Source organism: Mesocricetus auratus, unplaced genomic scaffold, assembly GCF_017639785.1.
Source record: "Mesocricetus auratus isolate SY011 unplaced genomic scaffold, BCM_Maur_2.0 Super-Scaffold_4256, whole genome shotgun sequence".
Taxonomy (NCBI): domain Eukaryota; kingdom Metazoa; phylum Chordata; class Mammalia; order Rodentia; family Cricetidae; genus Mesocricetus; species Mesocricetus auratus.
Genome location: NW_024429182.1, coordinates 48460554 through 48481783, shown reverse-complemented (window position 1 = coordinate 48481783; position 21230 = coordinate 48460554). Strand labels below are relative to the sequence as shown.

Genomic DNA, 21230 nt, shown 5'->3' with positions numbered 1-21230 from the left:
AGGTAGCTCCAGTATGCATTAGAAAGGTAGCTAGGCATGTATAAGCCAGGGAACATGCCAGGAAATAGCATTGCTACATGGTTCCTATCTCCAGGTTCCTGCCCTGATTTCCCTCAATGATGGACCATGATCCAGGAGCTGTATGCCGAAATAAACCCATTCCTCTCCCAAGTTGCTTTTGGCCATGGTGTTTGTCATGGCAACAGGCAAAACAGAGCATCTTCTCTCCGAGTGTCAGTTTCCTCTTGAGTGATGGACTGAGGATGTCTCTATGTTATTGTTGGTCATTCAGTCTCTGTGAACAGTGAAGCAGAAGCACTGTTCACATGTTGGCTGTTTACTGCCCTTTACTTCCGGTGCTGTGACTACTGCACTAGAGTGCCTTTGAGTGGACTTAAGAACCTCATCTTTAAAGGTTATGGCAGTTGCAGGGCCCTGGTGACTGGTAATGACTATGGGGAGCTTCAGGATAGTGGATGTTGCAATATGGAAGTTTTTGACCCTTATTACCCTTCGTTATCACAGGCAGAAAAGAGATGCTTGAGGGGCTGAAGAGACAGTTGGCTAAGTACTTGCTTTGCAAACACAAAGACCTGATTTGATCCCCATGTCGGTGTTAAAAAGAAAAAGTCAGACGAGATCGGGCGCGTTCAGGGTGGTATGGCTGTAGACAACATCAGCCTGGGAATCCAGCATGGGACTGATCAAGACCCCCTGAATCTGGGTGTCAGTGAAGAGGCCTAGGGAATCTATTGAGCCTTGGGCAGCAGATCAGTACCCATCCCAAGTATACACACGGACTTTGGACTCCCATAGAACAATGTGAGGTGCATTCTCACCCTGAACTCTTGGGGAAGGGTCTAGGCCCTGCCCTATATGAAATGACAGACTATGCACACCCCCATGGAGGGCCTCACCCTCCCTGGGGAAATGAGGGGATAACGGGGGGGGGGGAGGTTGGGGGGAGGGCACGGGAGGAAGGGAGGGAATGGGAGAGGGACCTGGAACTGACTTGTGAAGCAACCTTGTTTCTTACCTCAATTTAAACTGGAAAATAAAATTAAAAAAAAAAGAAAAAGTCAGGCAAGATGGCACATAATGGTTATCCTAGGCTTGGGGAGGTGTGACAGGCAGATTCTTAGGCTCACAGGCTTACTAGCCTAGTATACTTGGTGAATTCCAAGCCAGTAAAAAGACTTTGTCTCAAGAAAGGGGAAGAGGAAAGTGCTTGAGAAACATCTGAAATTGTCTTCTACATGCATGCACATACATGTGCAAGCACACTCATGCACACCTGTGAGCCAGTATGTACCTGTGTACACATCAAACACATGTGCACACATACGTAAAATAAAAAGAAATGCTTGAACATAGGCACTTAATGAAGTAGTGTCAGGAGCCAGGGTCACACTAGTGAAAGAAAGTTTCTTTGATCTCTGTAGATTAGCTAGAAACAGCCTTGTGGATCGGATAGGAGCAATGGTCATATTGTTGAGTGGTACCAGGAACTGGGATCCTGTCACTTGTGCATGTTGTCCATTGTAAGGACTCTAGGAAAAGACAGAAGGACAGAAGAGGGGCTGGAGAGTGATGCGGGACCACTGTGGTCTGGAAGGTCTGCTGTAGAGCCTCTTTGTACAGATAAAAGAGGGTTTTAAGCTTGCATCTCTACCATTGCTCAACCCAGACAGCTTTTTCTTGGGCTTGGGTGGCTTTCTTGTTATAGTTCCAGCAGGCAGTATGCTGTCCATTTGCTGTCTCACTCACACACTCAGGAGTGCTGGGGACACATACCAACCAGGGTTGGGCAGTTCATGCTCTCTGTGTTGCCCCCAGGTTCCTCGGTGGTGGGGAGTTGCCTTTCAGGATTAGAGGTGGAGGAGGGCAATTGAACTGGCAGACATTTGGCCCGTCTACTAGTTTAGAACTGACTTCCCACCAGTAAGGGTACAGTGGAGCAATAGAACAAGAACAATGCAACCTTATATGTAGTTTGTTAAAGTTAGAAGACACCTAAACCAATCCAAAGGGAAGCTTCAGAGTGAAGAGGAGGCAAAATGGGTGTTCGCCTTGGCCTGGTGGTGATGCCAGCATCAAGGTTTCAGGTGTTTCATGTGGAAGCAAAGCCACCATTACAGTGGCACGTCCTTGTCGTTGAAGTGGGCATTCCGTCAGCTATTTCTGGGCAAGATTAGCTCCACTTATGTATATGTTTTCAGGGGAAACATTACTGGGGACGGTGGGCTGGACAGTGGCCTGGACTGGGATGTTGGTGGCACTAGCTGGGCTGGTGGTGTTGACAGGTCCATTGGTCGTGTTGACCGTGTTGCTACTGAACATAGGTGAGACCACAGTCATGTTCTGAAAGACAAAGGCCAGGGAGGCATCAGTGTCCTCTGTAGTGAACTTCAAGAAAAGCAGTAACTTCTTTCCCTTCCTTCTTCCACGCCTGGGGTAGACCCTCTCTCATGGATGCTGGGCTTGGTCACATGACTTTCTTTGGCTAAGGAGATGATAGCAATGGGGATATAAACAGAGGCCTGTGAAGTGTTTGCCTACAGGGGCTTGATCTTTCTTGCTACTCGTTGGAACAGAAAGCAGTCAGGGCTGACTTGATGAATAGTGAGGTTTTTTTTTTCCTGTTCACAGCCAGTTTGCCAACTGTCAGACACACACACAACCACTAGGTATCTCAGCAACCAACTGTCGACTCCGTAATGCCAGCAGATCAGAATTGTCTGCAAGGTCAGAGGAGCATGAGCTGAATGCCTGTTGTGTGAGCTATTACATTTTAGGGCTGTATTTTCTGAAGTTACCAATGATAAATGATATTTATAGCAAATTTTAGAACTAACAACAAATGTCAAATTAGGGTTAGACCCACACAGACAGGACTGTGTCTGCACAACCCTGTGCTAAGTAAGACTGTGTATGTGTTTATGGATATGTGCACAAGTGCATGGGGGCATGTGTGACTGTATGTACACATGTGTATGGAGGTCAGAGATTGACGCTGTGTGTCTTACTCAGCTGTTCTCCACTTTATTTTTGAGACAGGGTCTCTCACTGAATCACTGGAGCTCAGTGATTGGTTTGATTGGCTGGCCATATTGGCTGGCCAGCGAGCTCCATCTACCTGTCTTTGCCTCACCTTCCGTGACCCCCAGCGCTATAGAGCCTGCCTTTTGATATGAGTGCTAGGGAACATGAACTCAGGTCCTCATGCTTGTAAGGCCAGCACTTTACTGACTGAACCATGTATCCAGCCTTTAGTGAGGCCCCTTGGCTACACTGAAAAGCGTCTAAAAATCTTATGGGCTCGGTTCTGGAGAGATCTGATCCCAAAGTAGGTGCTGGTAGATTTTGAGAGAGGTCTGTCTAGAACATAACTAACGATGAGGCTTTTGTAGGGTTGAAAAAGCCATAATCTGGTGCATAAAATGTCCCCAGAGATTCTGAGGGACTTGTGTTAGCAAAAAGACCACTAAATTTGAACTGATGTTACTCAAAGTGAAAATATTAGATAACTGCCCACCTTTCCAAAGATGGAAAAGATGGGCCCCTTCTTATGAGAAAGGGAAAGTGCTGTTGATAGTAGAGCCAAGAGACCCCAGAGAACAGTGGGTTAGGGAGACTCACACATCCAGGAAGCAGTACAAAATAACGACCCGTCCTTCCTCAAATCTGAACTGATTCCTAACCAAGCAATACGTGCTTCTTAGGATTACATTAAAAAATATTTTGTGTGTATGGGTGTACACTTGTATGAATGTACACTATATGTGTGCCCGGTGCCCTGCAGAGTGCAGAAGAGGGCACCAGATCCCCTGAAACTGGAGTTACAGACACTTGTGAGTCGACATGTGGGTGCTGGGAATAGAACCTGGGTCCTCCAGAAGATCAGTCAGTACTCTTAACCACTGAGCCATGTCTCTAGACTCCTTCATAGGGTTTTAGAATTTTATGGAGCAGTGACTGTCCTGGGCCTCTTATAAGGTCTTTTTCTATTGAATAAGAGAGTATATTTGAGTTATCTGGTTCTTGTCTCACTAGACTCTGTTGTATATGTTAATGGAACTTGTTTTTATTATTATTGTCATTTTTTTGAGACAGATTCTCATGTATTCCAGGTTGGCCTCAAACTTGCTAAGTAAGGATGACATTGAACTTCTGATTCTCCTGCCTTTTCCTCCCAAGTTCTGGTATTACAGGCATACACTACTATGCCTGGTTCATGCAATGCTGGTGGTCAAATCCAAGACTTCCTGTATGCCAACCGAACTCTCAGCCTTTCATTTTCAGCCCCAAAGTTGTTTTTGGTCTCTAGGTTGCTGTGTCAAGAAGATCCATATGACAAAACAGGATCCTGGACTTCAAGCATGGTGATAGATTTGGGTGGGGTGCTTAGGATTTCTGGGATGGGGATAAACATGGTTTGCTTTTTTTGTTTTTGTTTTTAGAAGTGTTAATAACTTGATGGAACCCCCCCCCAAGTCCTCCTATTTTCCTATTTATTCCTCTTAGTTGACTTTGTAGCTTTTTTTCCTAGAGCCAGAGCTGTTTCTCTGCTCACAGACTGTAAGTTTGGTTACCTGAGTGACTTTGGTCATGGGACATCAGCAAGCAGGGTACAAGCAAGGACTAGAGTGCTTGTCTGTAAGGGATTACATGTCTTGCTGTGCTGGAATCCAGCTGCCTTGTGAAGAAACTCAAGCTGGCATACTGGAGGATGAGCTAACACAGGAGAGATGAGCTGGCCCACTAAGAGACCTGAACACCAGCCTTCCTGAAGCCCATTGGGCAGCTGGCTGCAGTTAAAGAGCAAGTCCATCTGAGACCAATTGAGGAGCAAATCATGTATCACCATACAAATGGATGATACTCAGAACCAAGAACCAAGTGAATCAGTGGTTCTCAACCTAATGCTGTGACCTTTAATACAGTTCCTTGTGTTGTGGTGACCTCCTAACCATAAAATTATTTCGTTGCTACTTCATAACTATAATTTTGCTACCATTAAGAATTGTAATGCAAATATCTGTTATGTGACCCCCATAGGGGCTATGACACACAGGTTGAGAACTGCTGAAGTAAATGCTTAGTGGTTTAAGGTACTTGGTTTTGGGGTAGTTTGTTATGCAGCAAAACTTACCTGATACACCCTTTCAGCCCTCACTTTTCTCAAACTCTTAGTCATCTCTTGCTAAACCTCCCTGGAGTCGGCTCTGATTCATGGAATAAAGCCCAATACTCACCTCAAAATGGGTCCAGCATGTAGCCTGGCACCCAAAATGAGAGACCACACAGGTGATGATGAATTCCAGGAGGGCGAAGGGGAGGAGACCCCCAATGATTGCCTTCAGACAATCCTAGGGGCAGAGAGGAAATGGGAGCATTTCAGGCTTCATGGTTGACTGGATGGCAGCTGCCCTAAAGTAAATGCCATATGCCTTATCTGGAGTCCTGGAGACGCCCCCTGCGTGTGATGTCTTGGCATAGATGCTGCCTTTAAGTTGTACCTTTGCCATATCCCGTCAGTGCACCTCAATTTCCACTGCATTTCTTTATTGTGACTTTTATGGCCTCAGAAGTCCACATTGCTGTTTATACCACAAGCCTGAAGCTCAAACAACCCTCTGGAGAGCAGTCTTCCATTGATGGCTAGTAGGGTTGGTGTGTAAATACCCCTGATTCCCTGCCCTGAGGTCATGCTTACTTCCTCTCTCTACCAAAACTACTTGTCTTAAAGTTTGCTTCTGAGATGACCCCTACCTGTGATGTACCTAACAAGTACCCTGGCTGTGAACCTGTATGAGGGGCTGGGGTCCTTACTGTGAGTTGGTGATGTACCAGTGAGGTAAGGACCATCAGCTCTGCTTGGCTTCTAGCTGTCTTAGCTCAATCTCTGGTCTTGCCTGAATCAGAGCTTTGAAAGCATGGCTGAGCTCAGTGTGCTTCCTGCTGTAGCCCTACCCAGAGTTCATAGGGTTCTAGGAATACTTCTTCTCCTCACTCTTCCCCTTCAGCAGAAGATGGGACCCCAGGGTTTGGTCTCAGGCCCATTGGAATCCTAAATTGATGCTCTACATGATCAGTCTACCTCTTTGTGAGTTTATCTTGTTGCCTGGGGCTGGACTCCAGATGCCAACAAGCTTGCAGGGTTTCTTGCTATGTCCTCTCAAGATGGACTGGGCTTCTTCTGGGGCCTCCTACAGGGAAGCTCTCCTTTTGAGGACAGTCCTCACCACTCTAGATGGGTCTCTTGCTTTGCCAGGTTTCCTTGGTCTGCTTGATTAATCCTGAAGGAGGACCAGGTTGCAGTTTGAGACAAGCAACCATATATCCACCCGAGACAATTTGCCTCTTAATCTCAGAGTCCTCTCTGTGGTGTGACGTACACTGTGGTTGTTTTAGCAGTTGCAGGGCTTTGGAAGAAGTGATGTAATTTATGGATCATATTAGGATGGAATTCTGTTGCAATTCCTCCCTACTCAAGAAACAGCTGTGTAAACTCTCCTGATCCTAAAGGAGCTTTGGGATGAATCAGTTGTAATGCTCACCGTTAGCAGAACAACACCAGAGTTGTAAATACTCAGATCTACAATGATAACGATGATACCAACAAGGGAGAAGATGGAGCTGACGATATTCATGCCGATGCTGGCATTCACCTGAAGGACATAAAGGGAGGGGAATGGTTAGCAAAGGTCAAAGCTCAGCATTTGGGAAGACTCTGGACAAGAGGAGCAGGGCAGAAAGGAGAGGGCCAGGATGGTTGGGGGCAGAAGTCTGTTAGTTTACCCCAGGCTAGTGAGATAATGATTATTCATGCTGTGTTTCTTCAGGGCAGGAACCACCCACTGGTATAAATGGAAGTTTCTGTTAGTCCCAGTCAGCAGCAGTTTAAAGCACACATATGCTTATAATAATTATAAACTGTTTGGCCAATGGCTCAGGCTTCTTATTGACTAGCTCTCTCTTAATTATTAACTCATTTCTATTAATCTGTGTATCTCTGGTGATGCCTGGATCTCTTGCTTCCTTGGCAATTACATGGTGTCTCATTGACTCCACCTACTACCTTTCTCTGTCCCTGTTTGGATTTCCCACCTGCCTAAATATTGCCTGTCCACTGGCCAAAACAGCTTTATTCATCAACCAATAAGAGAAACATACATTCACAGCATACAGAAGGACATCCCTCGTCACTTTGGGAGAGTATCAACACCTGGCTAAGCAGCTGAGGGAGACAATGAGATTTGGAAGGCTGTTTGGAGGTTGCTGGCCTGCTGTGCAGAAGAAAGAAGCAGGGATGCCAAGCTTGCCCTGAGAAGAGGCCTAAGAATGCTGAGGGTGAGCCTGGGGCTGGAGCCTGGGTTGGCAAGCTTGTCTGGGGAAGATTTTCAGATATGAGGGCTCTGCTTCCCCTCGCTGAGACGTCAACAGGCTTTGTTTACTGCCTGTCTCTACTCAGGCTGCTCCCTTTAGTGGAGTTCTGGGGAAGAAAATAAAGAAGAGTTAACATGTCACATCTGGGCTGAGTCTGAGGCAGCTGCCAGACATAGAAAGTGAAGCAGAGATTTCAGTTAGAAGTCAGACAGCCCAGCAAGACAGAGTCCGGAGAGGCCCAGGAATGTCACAGCCCTTGCTTGCAAGGGCATTGTGTTTCCCGGAGGGAGGGTGTGGGCAGTGTTTGGCCAGTCGTGTTGGGATATTAAAGGACAATGGGAGGTTACTTGATGTTGGGGAGCAGAAATTTGCCTTGCAGATCAGGGATTAGAAATCAGGAACCGCTTTAGTGAATCCCCCTGCCTTCATCTACCACTTTCCTTAAGAGACAGAAGCCATGCAGAGAAAGGAAGGGGAAGGAGGTCCTGGCACCAGCTCTGCATTTCTGCTGAGGCTCCAGAAGGTTGCAGCACAGGTCCGAAGACCAGGTTCTTCTCTGCCTGTTTAGCTGAGGAATGCCACTTCAAGGGTAATGGGGGACTGAGGGGCCTATGCCGTATGGTTGGGGCTACAATTGTTCCAGAAGTACTTGTTTAGGTCCAGCTAATGAAAAACATAGGAAATGCCTTGAGGAGATGGCTGAAATACATGCTCATCTCCATCTGGCCCAGGTCTGGCTTTCTGTTTAATGCAGAACACCCCCAGGGTATTGCACAGCAAAATATCATGACTTCTCCAAATTGCTAATTGCTTTTTGTTTGTTTGTTTTGTTTTGAGACCTGATTCAATATGTAGCAGTAGCACATGTGATGGGTTTCAGCAAAGCCTTGGAACCAGAGAATTCTGAACTCAAATCCCAGTTCTGTTACATATTCACTCTGTGATTTGATGCAAAACCTGACCTTTTTCTTGTGACAGAGCAAAAGTTCCTCCATTTTGTCTCAACTGGAGCCATCTTTATTTCAACCTGAAATCACCCCACCCCTATCATGGGAAGTCCTTTGGAAAGCACCCAGGCTTGTTCTAGAAACTTGGTCTTGGTGCTTATAAAAGTCCAGGCCTCTCTAATACCCTGACTAAATTTCTTTCAAAAAGTGTTATTTGGCCTGTCATCTCCGAAGGTAACTCTAGTTAAGGGGCCTTCAGTTTAGGACACAAAAGAAAGACTGGGCATGGCTGATGATCCAGTGTCTGGGATCTGTGTGACATGTCCCTGGAGTCCCCTAGTCTGTTCAGGTGTGTGAATGTGTGGTGACCACCTTGGTTGTCTTTACTATGTGTCTCTCTCTGTGTTTATGCATTTCTGTCATTTCTATTTCCCTGTATCGATCAGTAGCTTTCTCTGATGTGTGACACCCCCTGATATGGGATGCCTTTTCATACTGTAATATGCATTGCTTTTATAGGTTGATGAATAAAGCTGTTTGGGCCAATGGACAGGCAAAATATAGCTAGACAGGAATTCCAAGCAAAGATGAGAGAGAAGGAAGGCAGAGTTGAGGATATACCATGTAGCCGCTGAAGAAGTAACATGCTGGAGCGTCACCAGGAAGCCACAGCCTCGTGACAATACACAGATTAATAGAAATGAGTTAGTTTAATTGTGAGAGCTAGTCAATAAGAAGCCTGAGACATTGGCCAAACAATTGTAATTGATATTACTAAGGCTCAGAGGGTTATTTTATAAGTGGCTATGGGGACCTGCGAGTGGGAAAGAAACCAGGTCCAGGGGGACTGGGTAGAACACATAAAAGCTTTTTCACTGCAACTCCCATCCCCCTGCCCCCACCCCAGGTTATGGGCAGAAACCAAGCTCCCAGGACTGGTTCAACATGGTCCACCTAACCAGTTCAGCTACCTCCATCCAGATGTTTAATCTGGTATTGGGTATTGGGTATTGTTTAAATACCCAATGAATAACCCTGGAAGCAAAAAGGGAAATTGCAGTCCATATTGCCCGACTTAGAGATACAGGCTTCCTGGTGCCCGTCTGTCACCCTGGAATATGTTGCTCGCTCCTGCCTGTGAAGAAACCCGGGACCTTTGATTATGGATTCATCTAGGAACTGAGGAAAGGGCTAAGAAGGTCAAGACTATCTATCCCACAATCATAAAACATACACTGTCATGAGTCTGATTCTTCTGGAGAAACAGGTGTATGCTATGTTGGACCTGAAAGATACACCCATTGGCTGAGGTAAGGTGACAGTGGGCAGCTTACCTGGACCAGGTTGCCCCAAGGATTTAGAAGTTCTTCAACCCTGTTTGGTGAGACACTATATGACCTTCTGTCAGAGGTTTCCTGGGACCATGTTTTTATAATATGGTTATGACTTCCTCCTAGCCTCTAAACAAATAAACCTAAGATATATTGTAAAAGGGCCACTGGAGGACTGCTGCAAGAGGTACAGACTGTGGGATACGTCAGAGACTACCTATCTTGGCTACCTGCTGGGGGGAAGCAGAAGGAACCTGTCTCAGAGTGGGATTGCTGCCATCCTTCTGATTTCAAGTCTAAAAACGAAGAGACAGATTTGAGTGTTCCTATACGTTGCTGCCCCTGGATACCAGGGCTTGAAGAAATGGCATGGCTTCTATACGCCAGAACAGGGGTGCACTGTGTCCCTAATCTGGACCGAACGGCAGGCATTTGAGGCTTTAAAAAACAGCCCTGACTTCGGTTCCATCCCTAGTACTTCCGCATGTTTCAAAACCTTTTCATCTGTCTGTCCAGGAAACAGAAAAAGCATTGCAAAGGGGGTTTTAATTCAAACTTTGGGGCCATGGAAATGCCCTTGACATACCTGTCCAAATGATTAGACCTTGTAGTCCCAGGATGGACCATCTGTCTAAGAGCTACGGTGGTTACTGCTAGTCTAATGAAACCAAGCAAGCAAGTTAGCTCTGGTAGACTCACAGCACCCCACACAGCTGAGGCCCTCCTGTGAGGGACTCCAGAACTCTGGTTGGCTCATGCCTGTGTGAACCAATACCAAGTCCCTCTCCTGGACCATGCCCGAGTCTGGTTCGGAAAATCTGGCACCATCAATCCTGCCCTTCTCTTGACTGATAATGACTAGCAGGTGTGTACCCATGGCTGCCTCGAGGTGATAGGCTCCTGAAAGGTCTTGATGCAGTGCTCTACCCAGTTGGGAGTAGCTTAACTAAAGATGAAGCCAGGTACATAGGGGTTGCAGTAATTACTTTAAATGAAATTATCTGGGCTCAAATCAGGTACCTCAGCCCAGAGGGCAGAACTGGCCAATCTGCTTTTACTACCACACATGCTCACATATGAGTGGCAGAGAAAGAGGGCTTCTCACCACCAGGGGAGAGGACAGTGAAAACAAAGTAAAACAATTTTGGTCCTCCTAGAGATTATGTGGCTTCCCCTATGAGTTGCTGTCCTCCACTGCCAAGGACATCAAAAAGATGACTTCCAGCCGGGCGTTGGTGGCATACACCTTTAATCTCAGCACTTGGGAGGCAGAGGCATGTGAATATCTGTGAGTTCCAGGATATCCTCCAAAGCAATACTGAGAAACCCAGTCTCAACCCCCCCCCCAAAAAAAGATGACTCCCATGAGGCAAGAGGTAACTGGGCCACTGACTTGCCTGCCTGCCAGAAAAATGATTCCAAGACCCGTTGGAGTCTATTCATACTCTGTTAAATTTTGGTGATATACCTTGACCTGAGATGCAGTGGTGCAACTGAGAGGAAATAATGATGAAAATAATAGACCCACACATTGGTGGAGGACACCAGAGGGAAAGATCTTCTTCCAGAAATAACTAGCAGGACTCTGGTAACTGACCTTCATCAGGCTACTCATGTAGGGTTCATAAAACTTGGAGTTGCTCAGACCAAGGTATGTTATACCTAGACTGGGAAGCCTGGCATGGGATATCTCAGCCAGATGCCAGGATTGTGCTCAAGCAAATAAAAAACTGAGAGCCATTATTCAGGAAGGGGTCCAAATGAGAGGCCAACACCCCAGAGAACTCTGGGAAAACTGACTTCACAGAGATCTGGCCTGCAAGGGGAAGATAGAAGTACATGCTAGTTTTTATACACATCTTTTCCAAGTGCGTAAAAGTGTTCCTCACCTAGACTAAAACTGCTCAAATAGTAGCTAAAAAGCTCCCCTAGGAACTGGTCTCCCAATTTGGCCTCTCTCTAGCAATGAGGTTTGACAATGGCCCAGCTTTATTAACCAAAATCTCCTAATTAATACCTAAAGCTTTAGGCACAGTTTGGAAACATCATTGGGCCTATAAACCCCATAATTCTGGGCAGGTAAAATGAATGAACAGGATATTAAAAAAAAACAACCAAAACCCTAACCAAACCCTCATTATATAATCGATTGAAGGGTAGACAGATCTACTTCCTTTGTTTTGTTTTGAGTTTGGGGCTCACTACACCACATATGGGGAGGGATTCACTACCTATGAAACTATGTTTGGAAGAATTTCCTAACTGCTTCCCCAGCTCCGAGAACAGCAGTTGGAAGAACTCTCTAACCATTCCTTTCTCAAGTCACTACAGGTTCTCCAGTCCTTCATAAAGGCTATCTATTGGACTCTCTGGGAGATCCAGCTGACCTCCAAGTCCACCAACACCTTCCTCTTGTTCAAGCCCAGGGATACTGTCTGGGTCAAACAGATAGCCAAAGGGGAGCTGGAACCAGCTTGGAAAGACCTCTACACACTGATTCTCTCCACTTCTATGGCAATGGAGGTAGCTGACATTATACCACAGATCCACCAGACCCAGGTCAAGAAAGCAGAAGCCACTAATGATGATGCCAAATGGACTGTCTCCAGAGTATGGACCCATTAAAATTAGGGTTTCACTGGGCATTGGCCCTTGTACTCCCTGCCTCTTTGTCTCCTCCTAAGACTTGTGTACAGGGTCATGGCCCAACCCCCACCAGGTCCAGATGTGGGAACCAAGGAGAAAGACATATATAGGAGAGGTGATAGCTAACCATATTCCATCTTGACCACTGATCACTGATGCTCACTTTAAGTGTCTGATAGTATTGGAAAAAAGATGTGAGATAGGAATGTAGAGTTTACAGTTCTATGCATGTCCTGAGGCTAGGCTCCCTAGTTGCCAAGAACCAGGGAGTTCCCATTGTAAAAATTGAGGTTGTGAAATAGACTGGATTAATAGTGGGGCCCTGCACTGTAAATTTCATGACCGATTATGTAAAATAAAGGATTAACTTAGTCAAATTAATGGTCCTTAGGGCCAACTATACCTCTTTAAGACTCATGGGTCATCAAAGAAATGGCATCGTGACTTACCATGCAACTGCTAGCAGACTTTTCAGACAAGATTGAGAGTGATCCAGAGATGATAAACTATATAGACATAAAAAAGAATGTGTCTTTAAATTGCAAACATCTTGTTTCCCATGCATGTACATCTGTGAGATTCCTGTCGACATTATCACTGTCCCAAACTTTAAGTACTCAGTATTGTGGTACTCGATCCAGACAGGTCTTGTAGGATGCCCTAAGTCATTCATTATTATCACTGTCTGACTGGGTCTCCTCAAGTGCATAGTGGGCTACACCATTGTCCAAACTAATTCACTGCTGACATTGTCCTATCCTTGAATATGATCTTATTCTGGAAGTTAGGGGTAGAGGTGCATAGTGGTCATTGTCCTGAGGTTGGGAGAGAGGACAATGGGGCTCCTGTTGCATGTCTGCTACTAATTCATCTTGCTGCTCCTAGACCAGCCTAGGAGACCTAGTAAGGCCCCTGTTTTCCCACAGTTGGTCTCTGTGAATTACTATTGAAGCTCTTTCCCTCTTTTGACTTTTGCAGTAACAACAGTTCCTACTCCCATTATTTTGTACTACTGAGGATAGAGCCCAAGGCTTTGGATGTTCTGGGCAAATAACTTTACCACTGAGCCACATCCCAGTCCTACATTTCTTTCTTGAGGGATCACTGAGATGAAACACTTCTAAATGGTACTACTCTTGTATAGTCAGAAGGGAGCACTAAACTGGATGGTCTGAAATCTTAAAAAAAGGGTCCCCCTAGATCCTTAAGTTTGGGGGACTGAAACCTAACACTTATCTGAAACCCAAGAACTCAGGAGGGGCCACAAAACCAGTGTGATAGGATAAGAGAATGAACTAAAACTATTATGTGCTCTAACAGTGTCTTCCATAGTAGATGACATGAGAAACTACACAGAAATTCCAGCAGACCTGAAAGTCACTAGAATTAATAAGAAAGTATAGTTATTTCACTAGATAGAAGATCTAAGTCAGATGCCAATTGTTCAGCTGGGGTGGTGGTGCCAAGCAGGCCAATCTCTGTTAGTTCATGGCCAGCCTGGTTTATAGTGAATTGCATGTTAGCCAAGGGCTGCTACCTAGTGAGACCCTGTCTTTAAAAAAAAGTCAACTACATCATCATAAACCACCAACAAACAGTTTGAGGATGTGCTTCAAAAACATACTCATACAAACAAGGAAAAATGATTGGGGAATAATCTAAAACAACATACAAATTAAAAAAACATCACATTTATTCATGTGTGTATATGTGTGGGTGTCATAGCACAGGAAGCTCAGAAAACTACAAGAATAGCCCCTCAGGAGACAGTCTGTCTTTCTGAACGTTTCTCCTAGTCCCTTGGCTTTCATATACACAGTGCAGCACTTGCAAATGTCTGCCACCTGCTGGTGAGGTCTCTTATATGCAGGGGAAGGCCTTGATCATGGCTGTTTATCTGTAATAGCCAGTTTCCTATCACCAAATGTTTGGATAGCTTGCTTAATTAATTCTTGAAAATTTGCAGTTGCTCTTATGAGTGGGAGGCAGATGCTGTGTACAACACGGAACTCTGTGGACTCTGACTTACATGTATTAAGGCATTAAGACAATGTATACCAGGGATTAAAATTGCTCTAAGCTGGAGGGAGAAAAAGACTGAAGCTTGGTGCCAGCCAGAGGAAGAGCTTGCCTCTGCCAACCAGGACTGATTGTAGCTGAGGCAACGATGGGCCAGTGATGACTAGGGCTACACCTTGACCATAACTACTTAGTTATGTGTAGTCCTTATTGGATACTTAAACACCAAAGGTGGATTTGGAGGAGGTTCACTGGATCTCTTTATCTGTTCCTCTTCTCACTGTGGTCGCACAGGGAATAAATCATTTTTATTTTCCTTTTTGCTATGACCTGTCTCTTCAGTTGGCCTGTAAAAGGTGGGTAATGGAGGCTGGCTTGTTAGTGCTGTATAGCCCAGGCTCTGACCCTAAAAACTCTGATGATAATATGAATGTTTGCAGTCAAAACCTTATAGGCAGGAGGGGGGTGTTGCCAGGATGTCTTCAGCCCTCAGCAAAGCCCACAGACTTAGAAGCTGTAAGGGTTACATGACTGGGAGTAGGGCTCAAGAGTCTTTTTACACTCCTGCCCCCTCTGATGATCTAGAAAGAAGGCCACAAGGCCTTGTACTCACAGACAGTCCTCCCCAGATTGGGTATCCTATCAACCCCAACACAAGAGGGGTAGCAAAGTATAGTTGAGGGTTCATTGCAGAGACGATATGAAACATGCCAATGAGGATCTGGATGCCCTGTGGGGAGAGCAGAGAGCAAACTGGTGAGAGAGTGTGTCAGGACCCATAAGGAGGGGTCCATTTTATCTTGCTGAAGGATGTTTTAGCCTTAGTAGGGGATGTCTTTATCTAAAAACAATAGACTTTGGCTCAGGTGTGTTTACTCTTGACCTTGAGGGCCAGGTGGCAGCTGTGGCTACCAATACCTGGAGGATTAAGGGAAGCAAGTCTGTTTGCCCCTACATGATAACAGAAATCTTCTGCCATTGTCCCTGCTTTTGTTTGTGTACTTAAGAATGTTGAAGAATAAACTCGGGAGCTCAGTATTGACTGAATTGTCCTCCTGACATCTATCCTGTGTCTCCCTCTTTTCTTTTAACTCCTTTAGCTAGCCTCTGTTAGTCCACACCCTCCCTCTCAGTTATGAACCATGGGCAAGTCGGCTAGCTCCCGCTACAGCCTCGCAAAACCAGCTTCTCACAAGATTGAAGCTGGGCTGCAGGCTACTGGGCTGTACTTTATCACCCTGGCTGTGCTCCAGAGCCATCTGAGGTATGACTGGTACTGGGGTTCACCTAGACTAACATCTAGTCTAGACTGTTCCTGTTGGGGTCTGTTTCACCTGTGTTTTAGATCTCCACAGGTGGTACCAGGGGGTACCTGGGTAATAGAAAGGGTAAGATGGTTCACAGCAGTTTTCTTTTGAACTTGCATTTCCAAATGCCTTCACATAGTCGGCCACCAGAACTAATACACATCTCAGTGGTATTAAAACAGAATAAAAAGCATAATTCAGAATTACAGTGCCTATGTAACATTACGACATCACCTTCGCACATACAATTAAAGTCTCCCTTGGTCCTTGGGATAGGCATTTGAATTCCTGATATAGTTTTTCAGACTTTAGTCCGAGAGGTGGCTCTGATTAATTGGGGCCACAAACAATGCTCTCTGTTCTTGGCTCAATCTACTTATCTATTTCTGCAGATAGACTAGGAGGGAGAGGTTGGGGTATGTATTAGTCCATTTACTGTTGCTGAAATGAAATACCAAATGCTGGGTAATTTGAAAAAAAAGTCTATTCAGCTCACAGTTTGGGACTGTCAGTTTAAGCTGTATAAGGCTGGCTCTGGTGAGGGCACCCCGACTGTGTCACTAAATGGTAAATAGTATCATGATGAGAGTATATGCAAGAGGGAGAGATTATACAGTGAGACAGAAAGACAGAGGGGTTGGGGCAAGATTCTTCAAGGGCTAGCCCAGTGACTTATACCTCCCGCTAGACCATACCTCTCAGAGGCGCTCTGGCATCCTTCAACATCACCATACTGGAGGCAAAGCTTCTGACATATATGAAACCTTGCAGGGCGTAGCCTAGTCATATCCCCATTAGAGTAGGGTTTTGATGAGTCCCTCTCTTTCCTGAACCCTGCCCTTGTCCTCTCACCTCTAGGAGGGTTGTGACTTCTCAAATGAAGCTAGGCTGTCCGCACTCCTTGAGCAGCAAAGCTGTGCACGTGTCTTCACGGAGATTGCCAAGAAGGCACAGTTACAATAGCTACTACCAAACGCCCCTCCCCCACCTCCCCCTAGTCTTTGAGGACCATGGCTTGGTCATCTCTGAATCTGTCTCCTCAGAGTGTCCTCCATGCTGAGTGAACAAGTGCATTGAGATGGAGAACTTGCAATAAGCAGTCATTCTGTGAGCCAGTCATCTTGCTAGGAGTTGGCTGGCATCTAGCGGAGCATAGGACCAGTCTTGCTTTTACCTCAGAAAAAAAATAGAACTTGAGCTTTTCAAAGTGTCAAATGAAACTAGAGGATGCCAGAAAGAGGCATGAAAACCCTTGGTGGAAGAGGAAGTCAGTAACCTCAGAGCTTGTGGGAGCTAGCTTACTAGAGAGGTAGTCGCTGAGGCTCTAAGAAGCCTGCATCACTCACCCCGGTCAATGGTCTTTCTAGTGAAACTGCCGTTGACCCTCGCCCTGATAGCTAGGAAAGGGATAGCTGGTCAATTTTATAGCCTTCCTAAGAGCCTATAGAATGAAATTGGGATCAGAGGAATACAGGGTGGGACTGCCATTTGTGGGCTTGTCCCAGACCTAGCCTTTAGAGGCTGCTACCCTCCTTTGCCCTATGAGCCCAGGGGGACCAGAAATGGGCTTACAAAGCGGGAGAGATGATATCATACTCACCCCTAATGTTCTGACCTCTTTATTTATGAATTTCTTGGGATCAAATCCAGGAAAGGGCATAAAGGATATGTTCCACTGAGGATTGCTTGAGGTCTGTGTTGGTCCCGGGACAGTGTTCAGGGGATTCTGAGGGTCTCCAGGCAGGACCTGGATACTTGTTATTTCTGGTGAGTACTGGATCACTCCTGGTGGAGGCTGCACACCAGCCATTCCCACTGGATACTGTAGCACAGTGGGCTGGGCCTGCAGGCCTGTCATTCCAGCTGGATTCTGGATTACAATGTGTGGGCTCTGTAAGTTTGCACTCCCTGTGTTGTAATGGAGCACGGTTGCTGATGCTGGGTAAGCAGTCATTTCCAAAGGTTTCTCTTGGCTTCCAGAGGCTACAGCATGTGTAGGCTGGATGACGTGGCCATTACCTGGGACAGTAACAGCAGAAACGCTCTCCTGTTTGATCATGATGTAGAGCTTCTACAAAACACACAAGATACAATTTTCACTGATAAATCAACAATCCTTCTACCCCCCCTTATGTCTGTCATTGTCTTCACAAAAATGCAAGCCCGCTGCACAATGTTTGTTCCCTGGGAATCCATGTTATGGGGATACAATTTTCAAATGATCTGGGCCTACTTGAAAATCTAGGTCTCTAAATTTTTTTAATTTAATTTTTTTATGTGTATGGGTTTTGCCTTCATGTATGTCTGTATGCCATAAATGTGTCTGGAGCCTGAAGAAGATAGAAGAGGTTACAGATGGTTGTGAGCTGTCTTGTGGGTGCTGAGAATTGAACCACGTGGACACTTTGTTGGCATCTGTTTCAACTGCTATTATAGGGTACTGGGGAGTTGGAGGGTGGCCTAACCCTTACTAGCTATGTTTTAACTTCTGTGCCTGTCAGGTGACACAAACCATGAATGTTCAGCTTTGGGAACATACTGTCTCAAGCACCATGTGCCACTTCTCCTTAAACTTTTAGCATTTGTTGCTTTCTCCCAGGAACTCCAAGTTTTCAAGGGAGACGGCAAATAGCAACAACTGTAGTACCTATAGATGCTTATGTCCCACAGTCCTAGAGATATGAAGCATGTACTATTACTATGGATATTTTGCAGATGAACTGAGAGTTACAGAAATTAGCTAGCCTGAACATAGTCTTGCGGAAAATGCTGAGGCTGAGGTCTGTTTTTGAGACAGGAGTCTCATGAAGCTCCGGCTATCCTTGAACTTGGTATATAGCTAAGGATCCTCCTGCCTCCATCTCCCAAGTGTTGGGTCTACAGTCATTCACTACCATGAGCAGTTTACATGGAGCTGAGAGTGTGTGTGTCAAACCCAGAGCTTTGTGTAGCCCAGGCAGACATTCTGCTAATGGGGCTGTAGCCCTAGCCTGAAATTGAGATACAAATGGTTTGGATAAAACATCTGTCTGTCTCTCTTTCAAAGTAAATGCTATGCTGAATCTATTCTCTGTTCCATGCTGTGGGAAAACAGGTTAGCTCTATTCCTCCCCCCCCCACTTTTTTCCAGAGAAGGTTCCTAGATATTCAGTGTGTGAAGGACAGTATCATTAAAGACATGGCAATTGACACAGATAACTAAGCCCTGGGCTGTGCTGCAGAAGACCTGATAGGAAAACGTATGAACAAAAGAGGTTGTTCTTGGACGAGGATGAGATCCTAAACAAACCCAACCATGAAGCATTTAACAGATGAACCCAGAGAAAGGTCAGCCAGAAAGTGCACCCCCCCCCAATGTCCAGCCTTCTTTCCTGGGATTGCTTTGGGTAGAGGGGAAACATCTCTAGGAACCTGTTCTGACTCTTCAGCAGCCTGCTAGGTGGCTGAGCAGCAATAGTCTCCAAGGTTGGGTTGTTGTGAGCTCCCACCATGTTCTGGCACACTGTCTATAGGGGACCTCTGACTGCTGCAGCTCCTAAAGGATCTTTTCAGGGCTTGTCCAGGTCTTGGGTCCCTTTTGACAGTGTTCTGTCAAGACCCTGTGAAGGAGTGCCCAGAAGTCTTACCTTGAGTCCAGGCAAGTCTGTCTTCCTCGGGCTCTGGCAGTTTCTGCAGCTTCTTTGGAAATTTAAAACACAGGGAAGAAATTTTAGGTTTCTCTTTCAGGCTCCAAAGTCCTCCTTGCAGTTTCACCGAGAGCCAATGAATAAAACATTAGGCTCCCACCTGGAGTTTATCTGCCCCTCAGAGTATTTATGGCTTTGTCCAGCATAGGATTCTGTGGGAGCATTCCTTCCAAAGTCTGACTTTGAGAAAGTGTCACATGCGGAATGTCAGAATGATTGCTTTTGGAGATAGGAACCTTATAAAAAGGAATTAAGTTACAATAAGTGATGGGACCTGAACTGGCATGAATGGTGTCTTTACAAAAAGCAGATGTATGTCATGCCAGCAGCCATGAGTCCAAGGCATGGTGTCTGTGTGTGTGTGTGTGTGTGTGTGTGTGTGTGTGTGTGTGTGTGTGTGTGTAGAAGTAGTCACTGGACCAGAACTGGTATAAATGTTTTAATAATGAATATACACTGTGGATGGAAACATGGAGGAAGGGAGGGAGAGGAGAGAAAGAGAAGGTGGGGAGGCAGAGGGTGAAGGAGACAGGGAGAAGGAGAGAGAACAAATTACACCCCTCTTGGGGAATGGCCCCTTTTCATGACAGTTTGGAGGAGTTATTTGGCCTTGCCTTAGATTGTTTGTGTGGTGTTGCATTGGAAGAAGTTGTAGGTTGGCAGATAACTGTCTTGTTGAGTAGTAATTTTATATCACACCACTCATCTTTCCCAAGACCAGCCATGTGGGTAAGGCACCAGGTCTCTTGAGGAGTTAGGCTGAAGTTATTTGTTGAAGACATCCCAAGCCTGGGCAGGCTCCAGGAAGCTAGTACCTGCTTGTTGGAGTAGGGGATTTTGATTTTTGACCTTTTAGCTTTTTACCTTTTCTATTCTTTTCAGTTATAGTTTTTCCCCTAGACAATATATTTTGGTCATGTTTTTTTTGTCTTACAATCCCTCCCAGACCTTCCCCACCTCCATATCTATCCAACTTTATATTATTTCTCTCTCTCTCTTAAAAGAAAACAAACATATTCACAAAAAGGAAAAACAAATATATATAAGCAAAGGACCAATAAGATAATAAATGCCTCAACAAAGCAAAATGAGACAAAAAGTACAAAAATACAACTGAGTTTGTCTTGTGTTGGCCAACTACTCCTGGGCATGGGGCCTACCCTGAAATGTGGTTAATACACCCAGTGAGATGCCACTGGAGAAAATTGGTTTTTCCTTTGCCAGTGAGTATCAGTTGCAGATAGGTTATTGGTTGGGGCTGGGAGCCTCTGTCCACTTACTCCCTCAGTGCTAGGACCACCATCTGGGTTAAATCTATTGTCAGGTATTGTGGAAATATTAAGCTACACAAAGTAGGGATGCCCTATGATATTTTATTGAGGGAAAAGTCACTTAAATGAGAAGCCAAGAAAGCTGAGAACCAAAGGTCAACATGCTGCTCTCCAGGACACAGCCAGAACCCAAAGAGAGAGCGCCTCCTTCCCCCCAGCTCTTTTGTCCCCTCCCGATTCATTCTACATACCTGTGACCATGCCCAAACAGGCATGGTCAGCGCTATGGGTATGTAAGATCTCTCCATACAATTCCCTTTTTTGTCTAAAGAAAAGATTTGGACTTAAAACAAAACTGAATTGTCTCAAACATATATAAAGCATATATACATAGACAATGATAAACAAATTATAATCTACCTATATCCTATCCTAAGCATATCTATCCCATCTAAACCTTAAGCTTATCTGAAAGAGATGCCCAAGTCTGAATACCTTCCGATCCCAACCCTAAATAATTGAAAACTAACTCTAACAGGTGTAAATTATCCTGTAATATCAACACTAGGAAAAGGGGGCATAGTATTCTCAGAATTACTTCCTGCTGAAATGGGATGACAATAACCAAATGGGA

The 21230-nt window shown here is 45.3% G+C and overlaps 1 protein-coding gene and 1 long non-coding RNA gene across 3 annotated transcripts in view; one reads left to right on the top strand and one right to left on the bottom strand.

Moving 5' to 3' along the window:
* Positions 1–1978: 1978 nt before the first annotated feature.
* Ms4a18 (membrane spanning 4-domains A18) lies at positions 1979–19417 on the bottom strand. 2 transcript variants are annotated; one of them, XM_005063273.4, is made up of 7 exons: positions 19266–19417; positions 17240–17710; positions 14946–15062; positions 12763–12819; positions 6561–6671; positions 5256–5369; positions 1979–2361 (listed from the first exon to the last, which is right to left on the bottom strand). In XM_005063273.4, exons 2-7 carry the CDS (start codon positions 17696–17698, stop codon positions 2176–2178), a joined length of 1044 nt encoding a protein of 347 aa, XP_005063330.1. In that variant the 5' UTR covers positions 17699–17710; positions 19266–19417; the 3' UTR covers positions 1979–2175. The 2 variants fall into 2 exon arrangements, with proteins under 2 accessions (XP_005063330.1, XP_040603349.1); XM_040747415.1 differs by having other exon boundaries at positions 17255–17710.
* The window catches only part of LOC121140880, a 47392-nt gene continuing 33279 nt past the window's right edge, over positions 7118–21230 (top strand). Inside the window, exons 1-2 of the long non-coding RNA XR_005877830.1 lie at positions 7118–7353; positions 7842–7978. This is a non-coding gene — a long non-coding RNA (uncharacterized LOC121140880). The remainder of the gene's footprint in view (positions 7354–7841; positions 7979–21230) is intronic.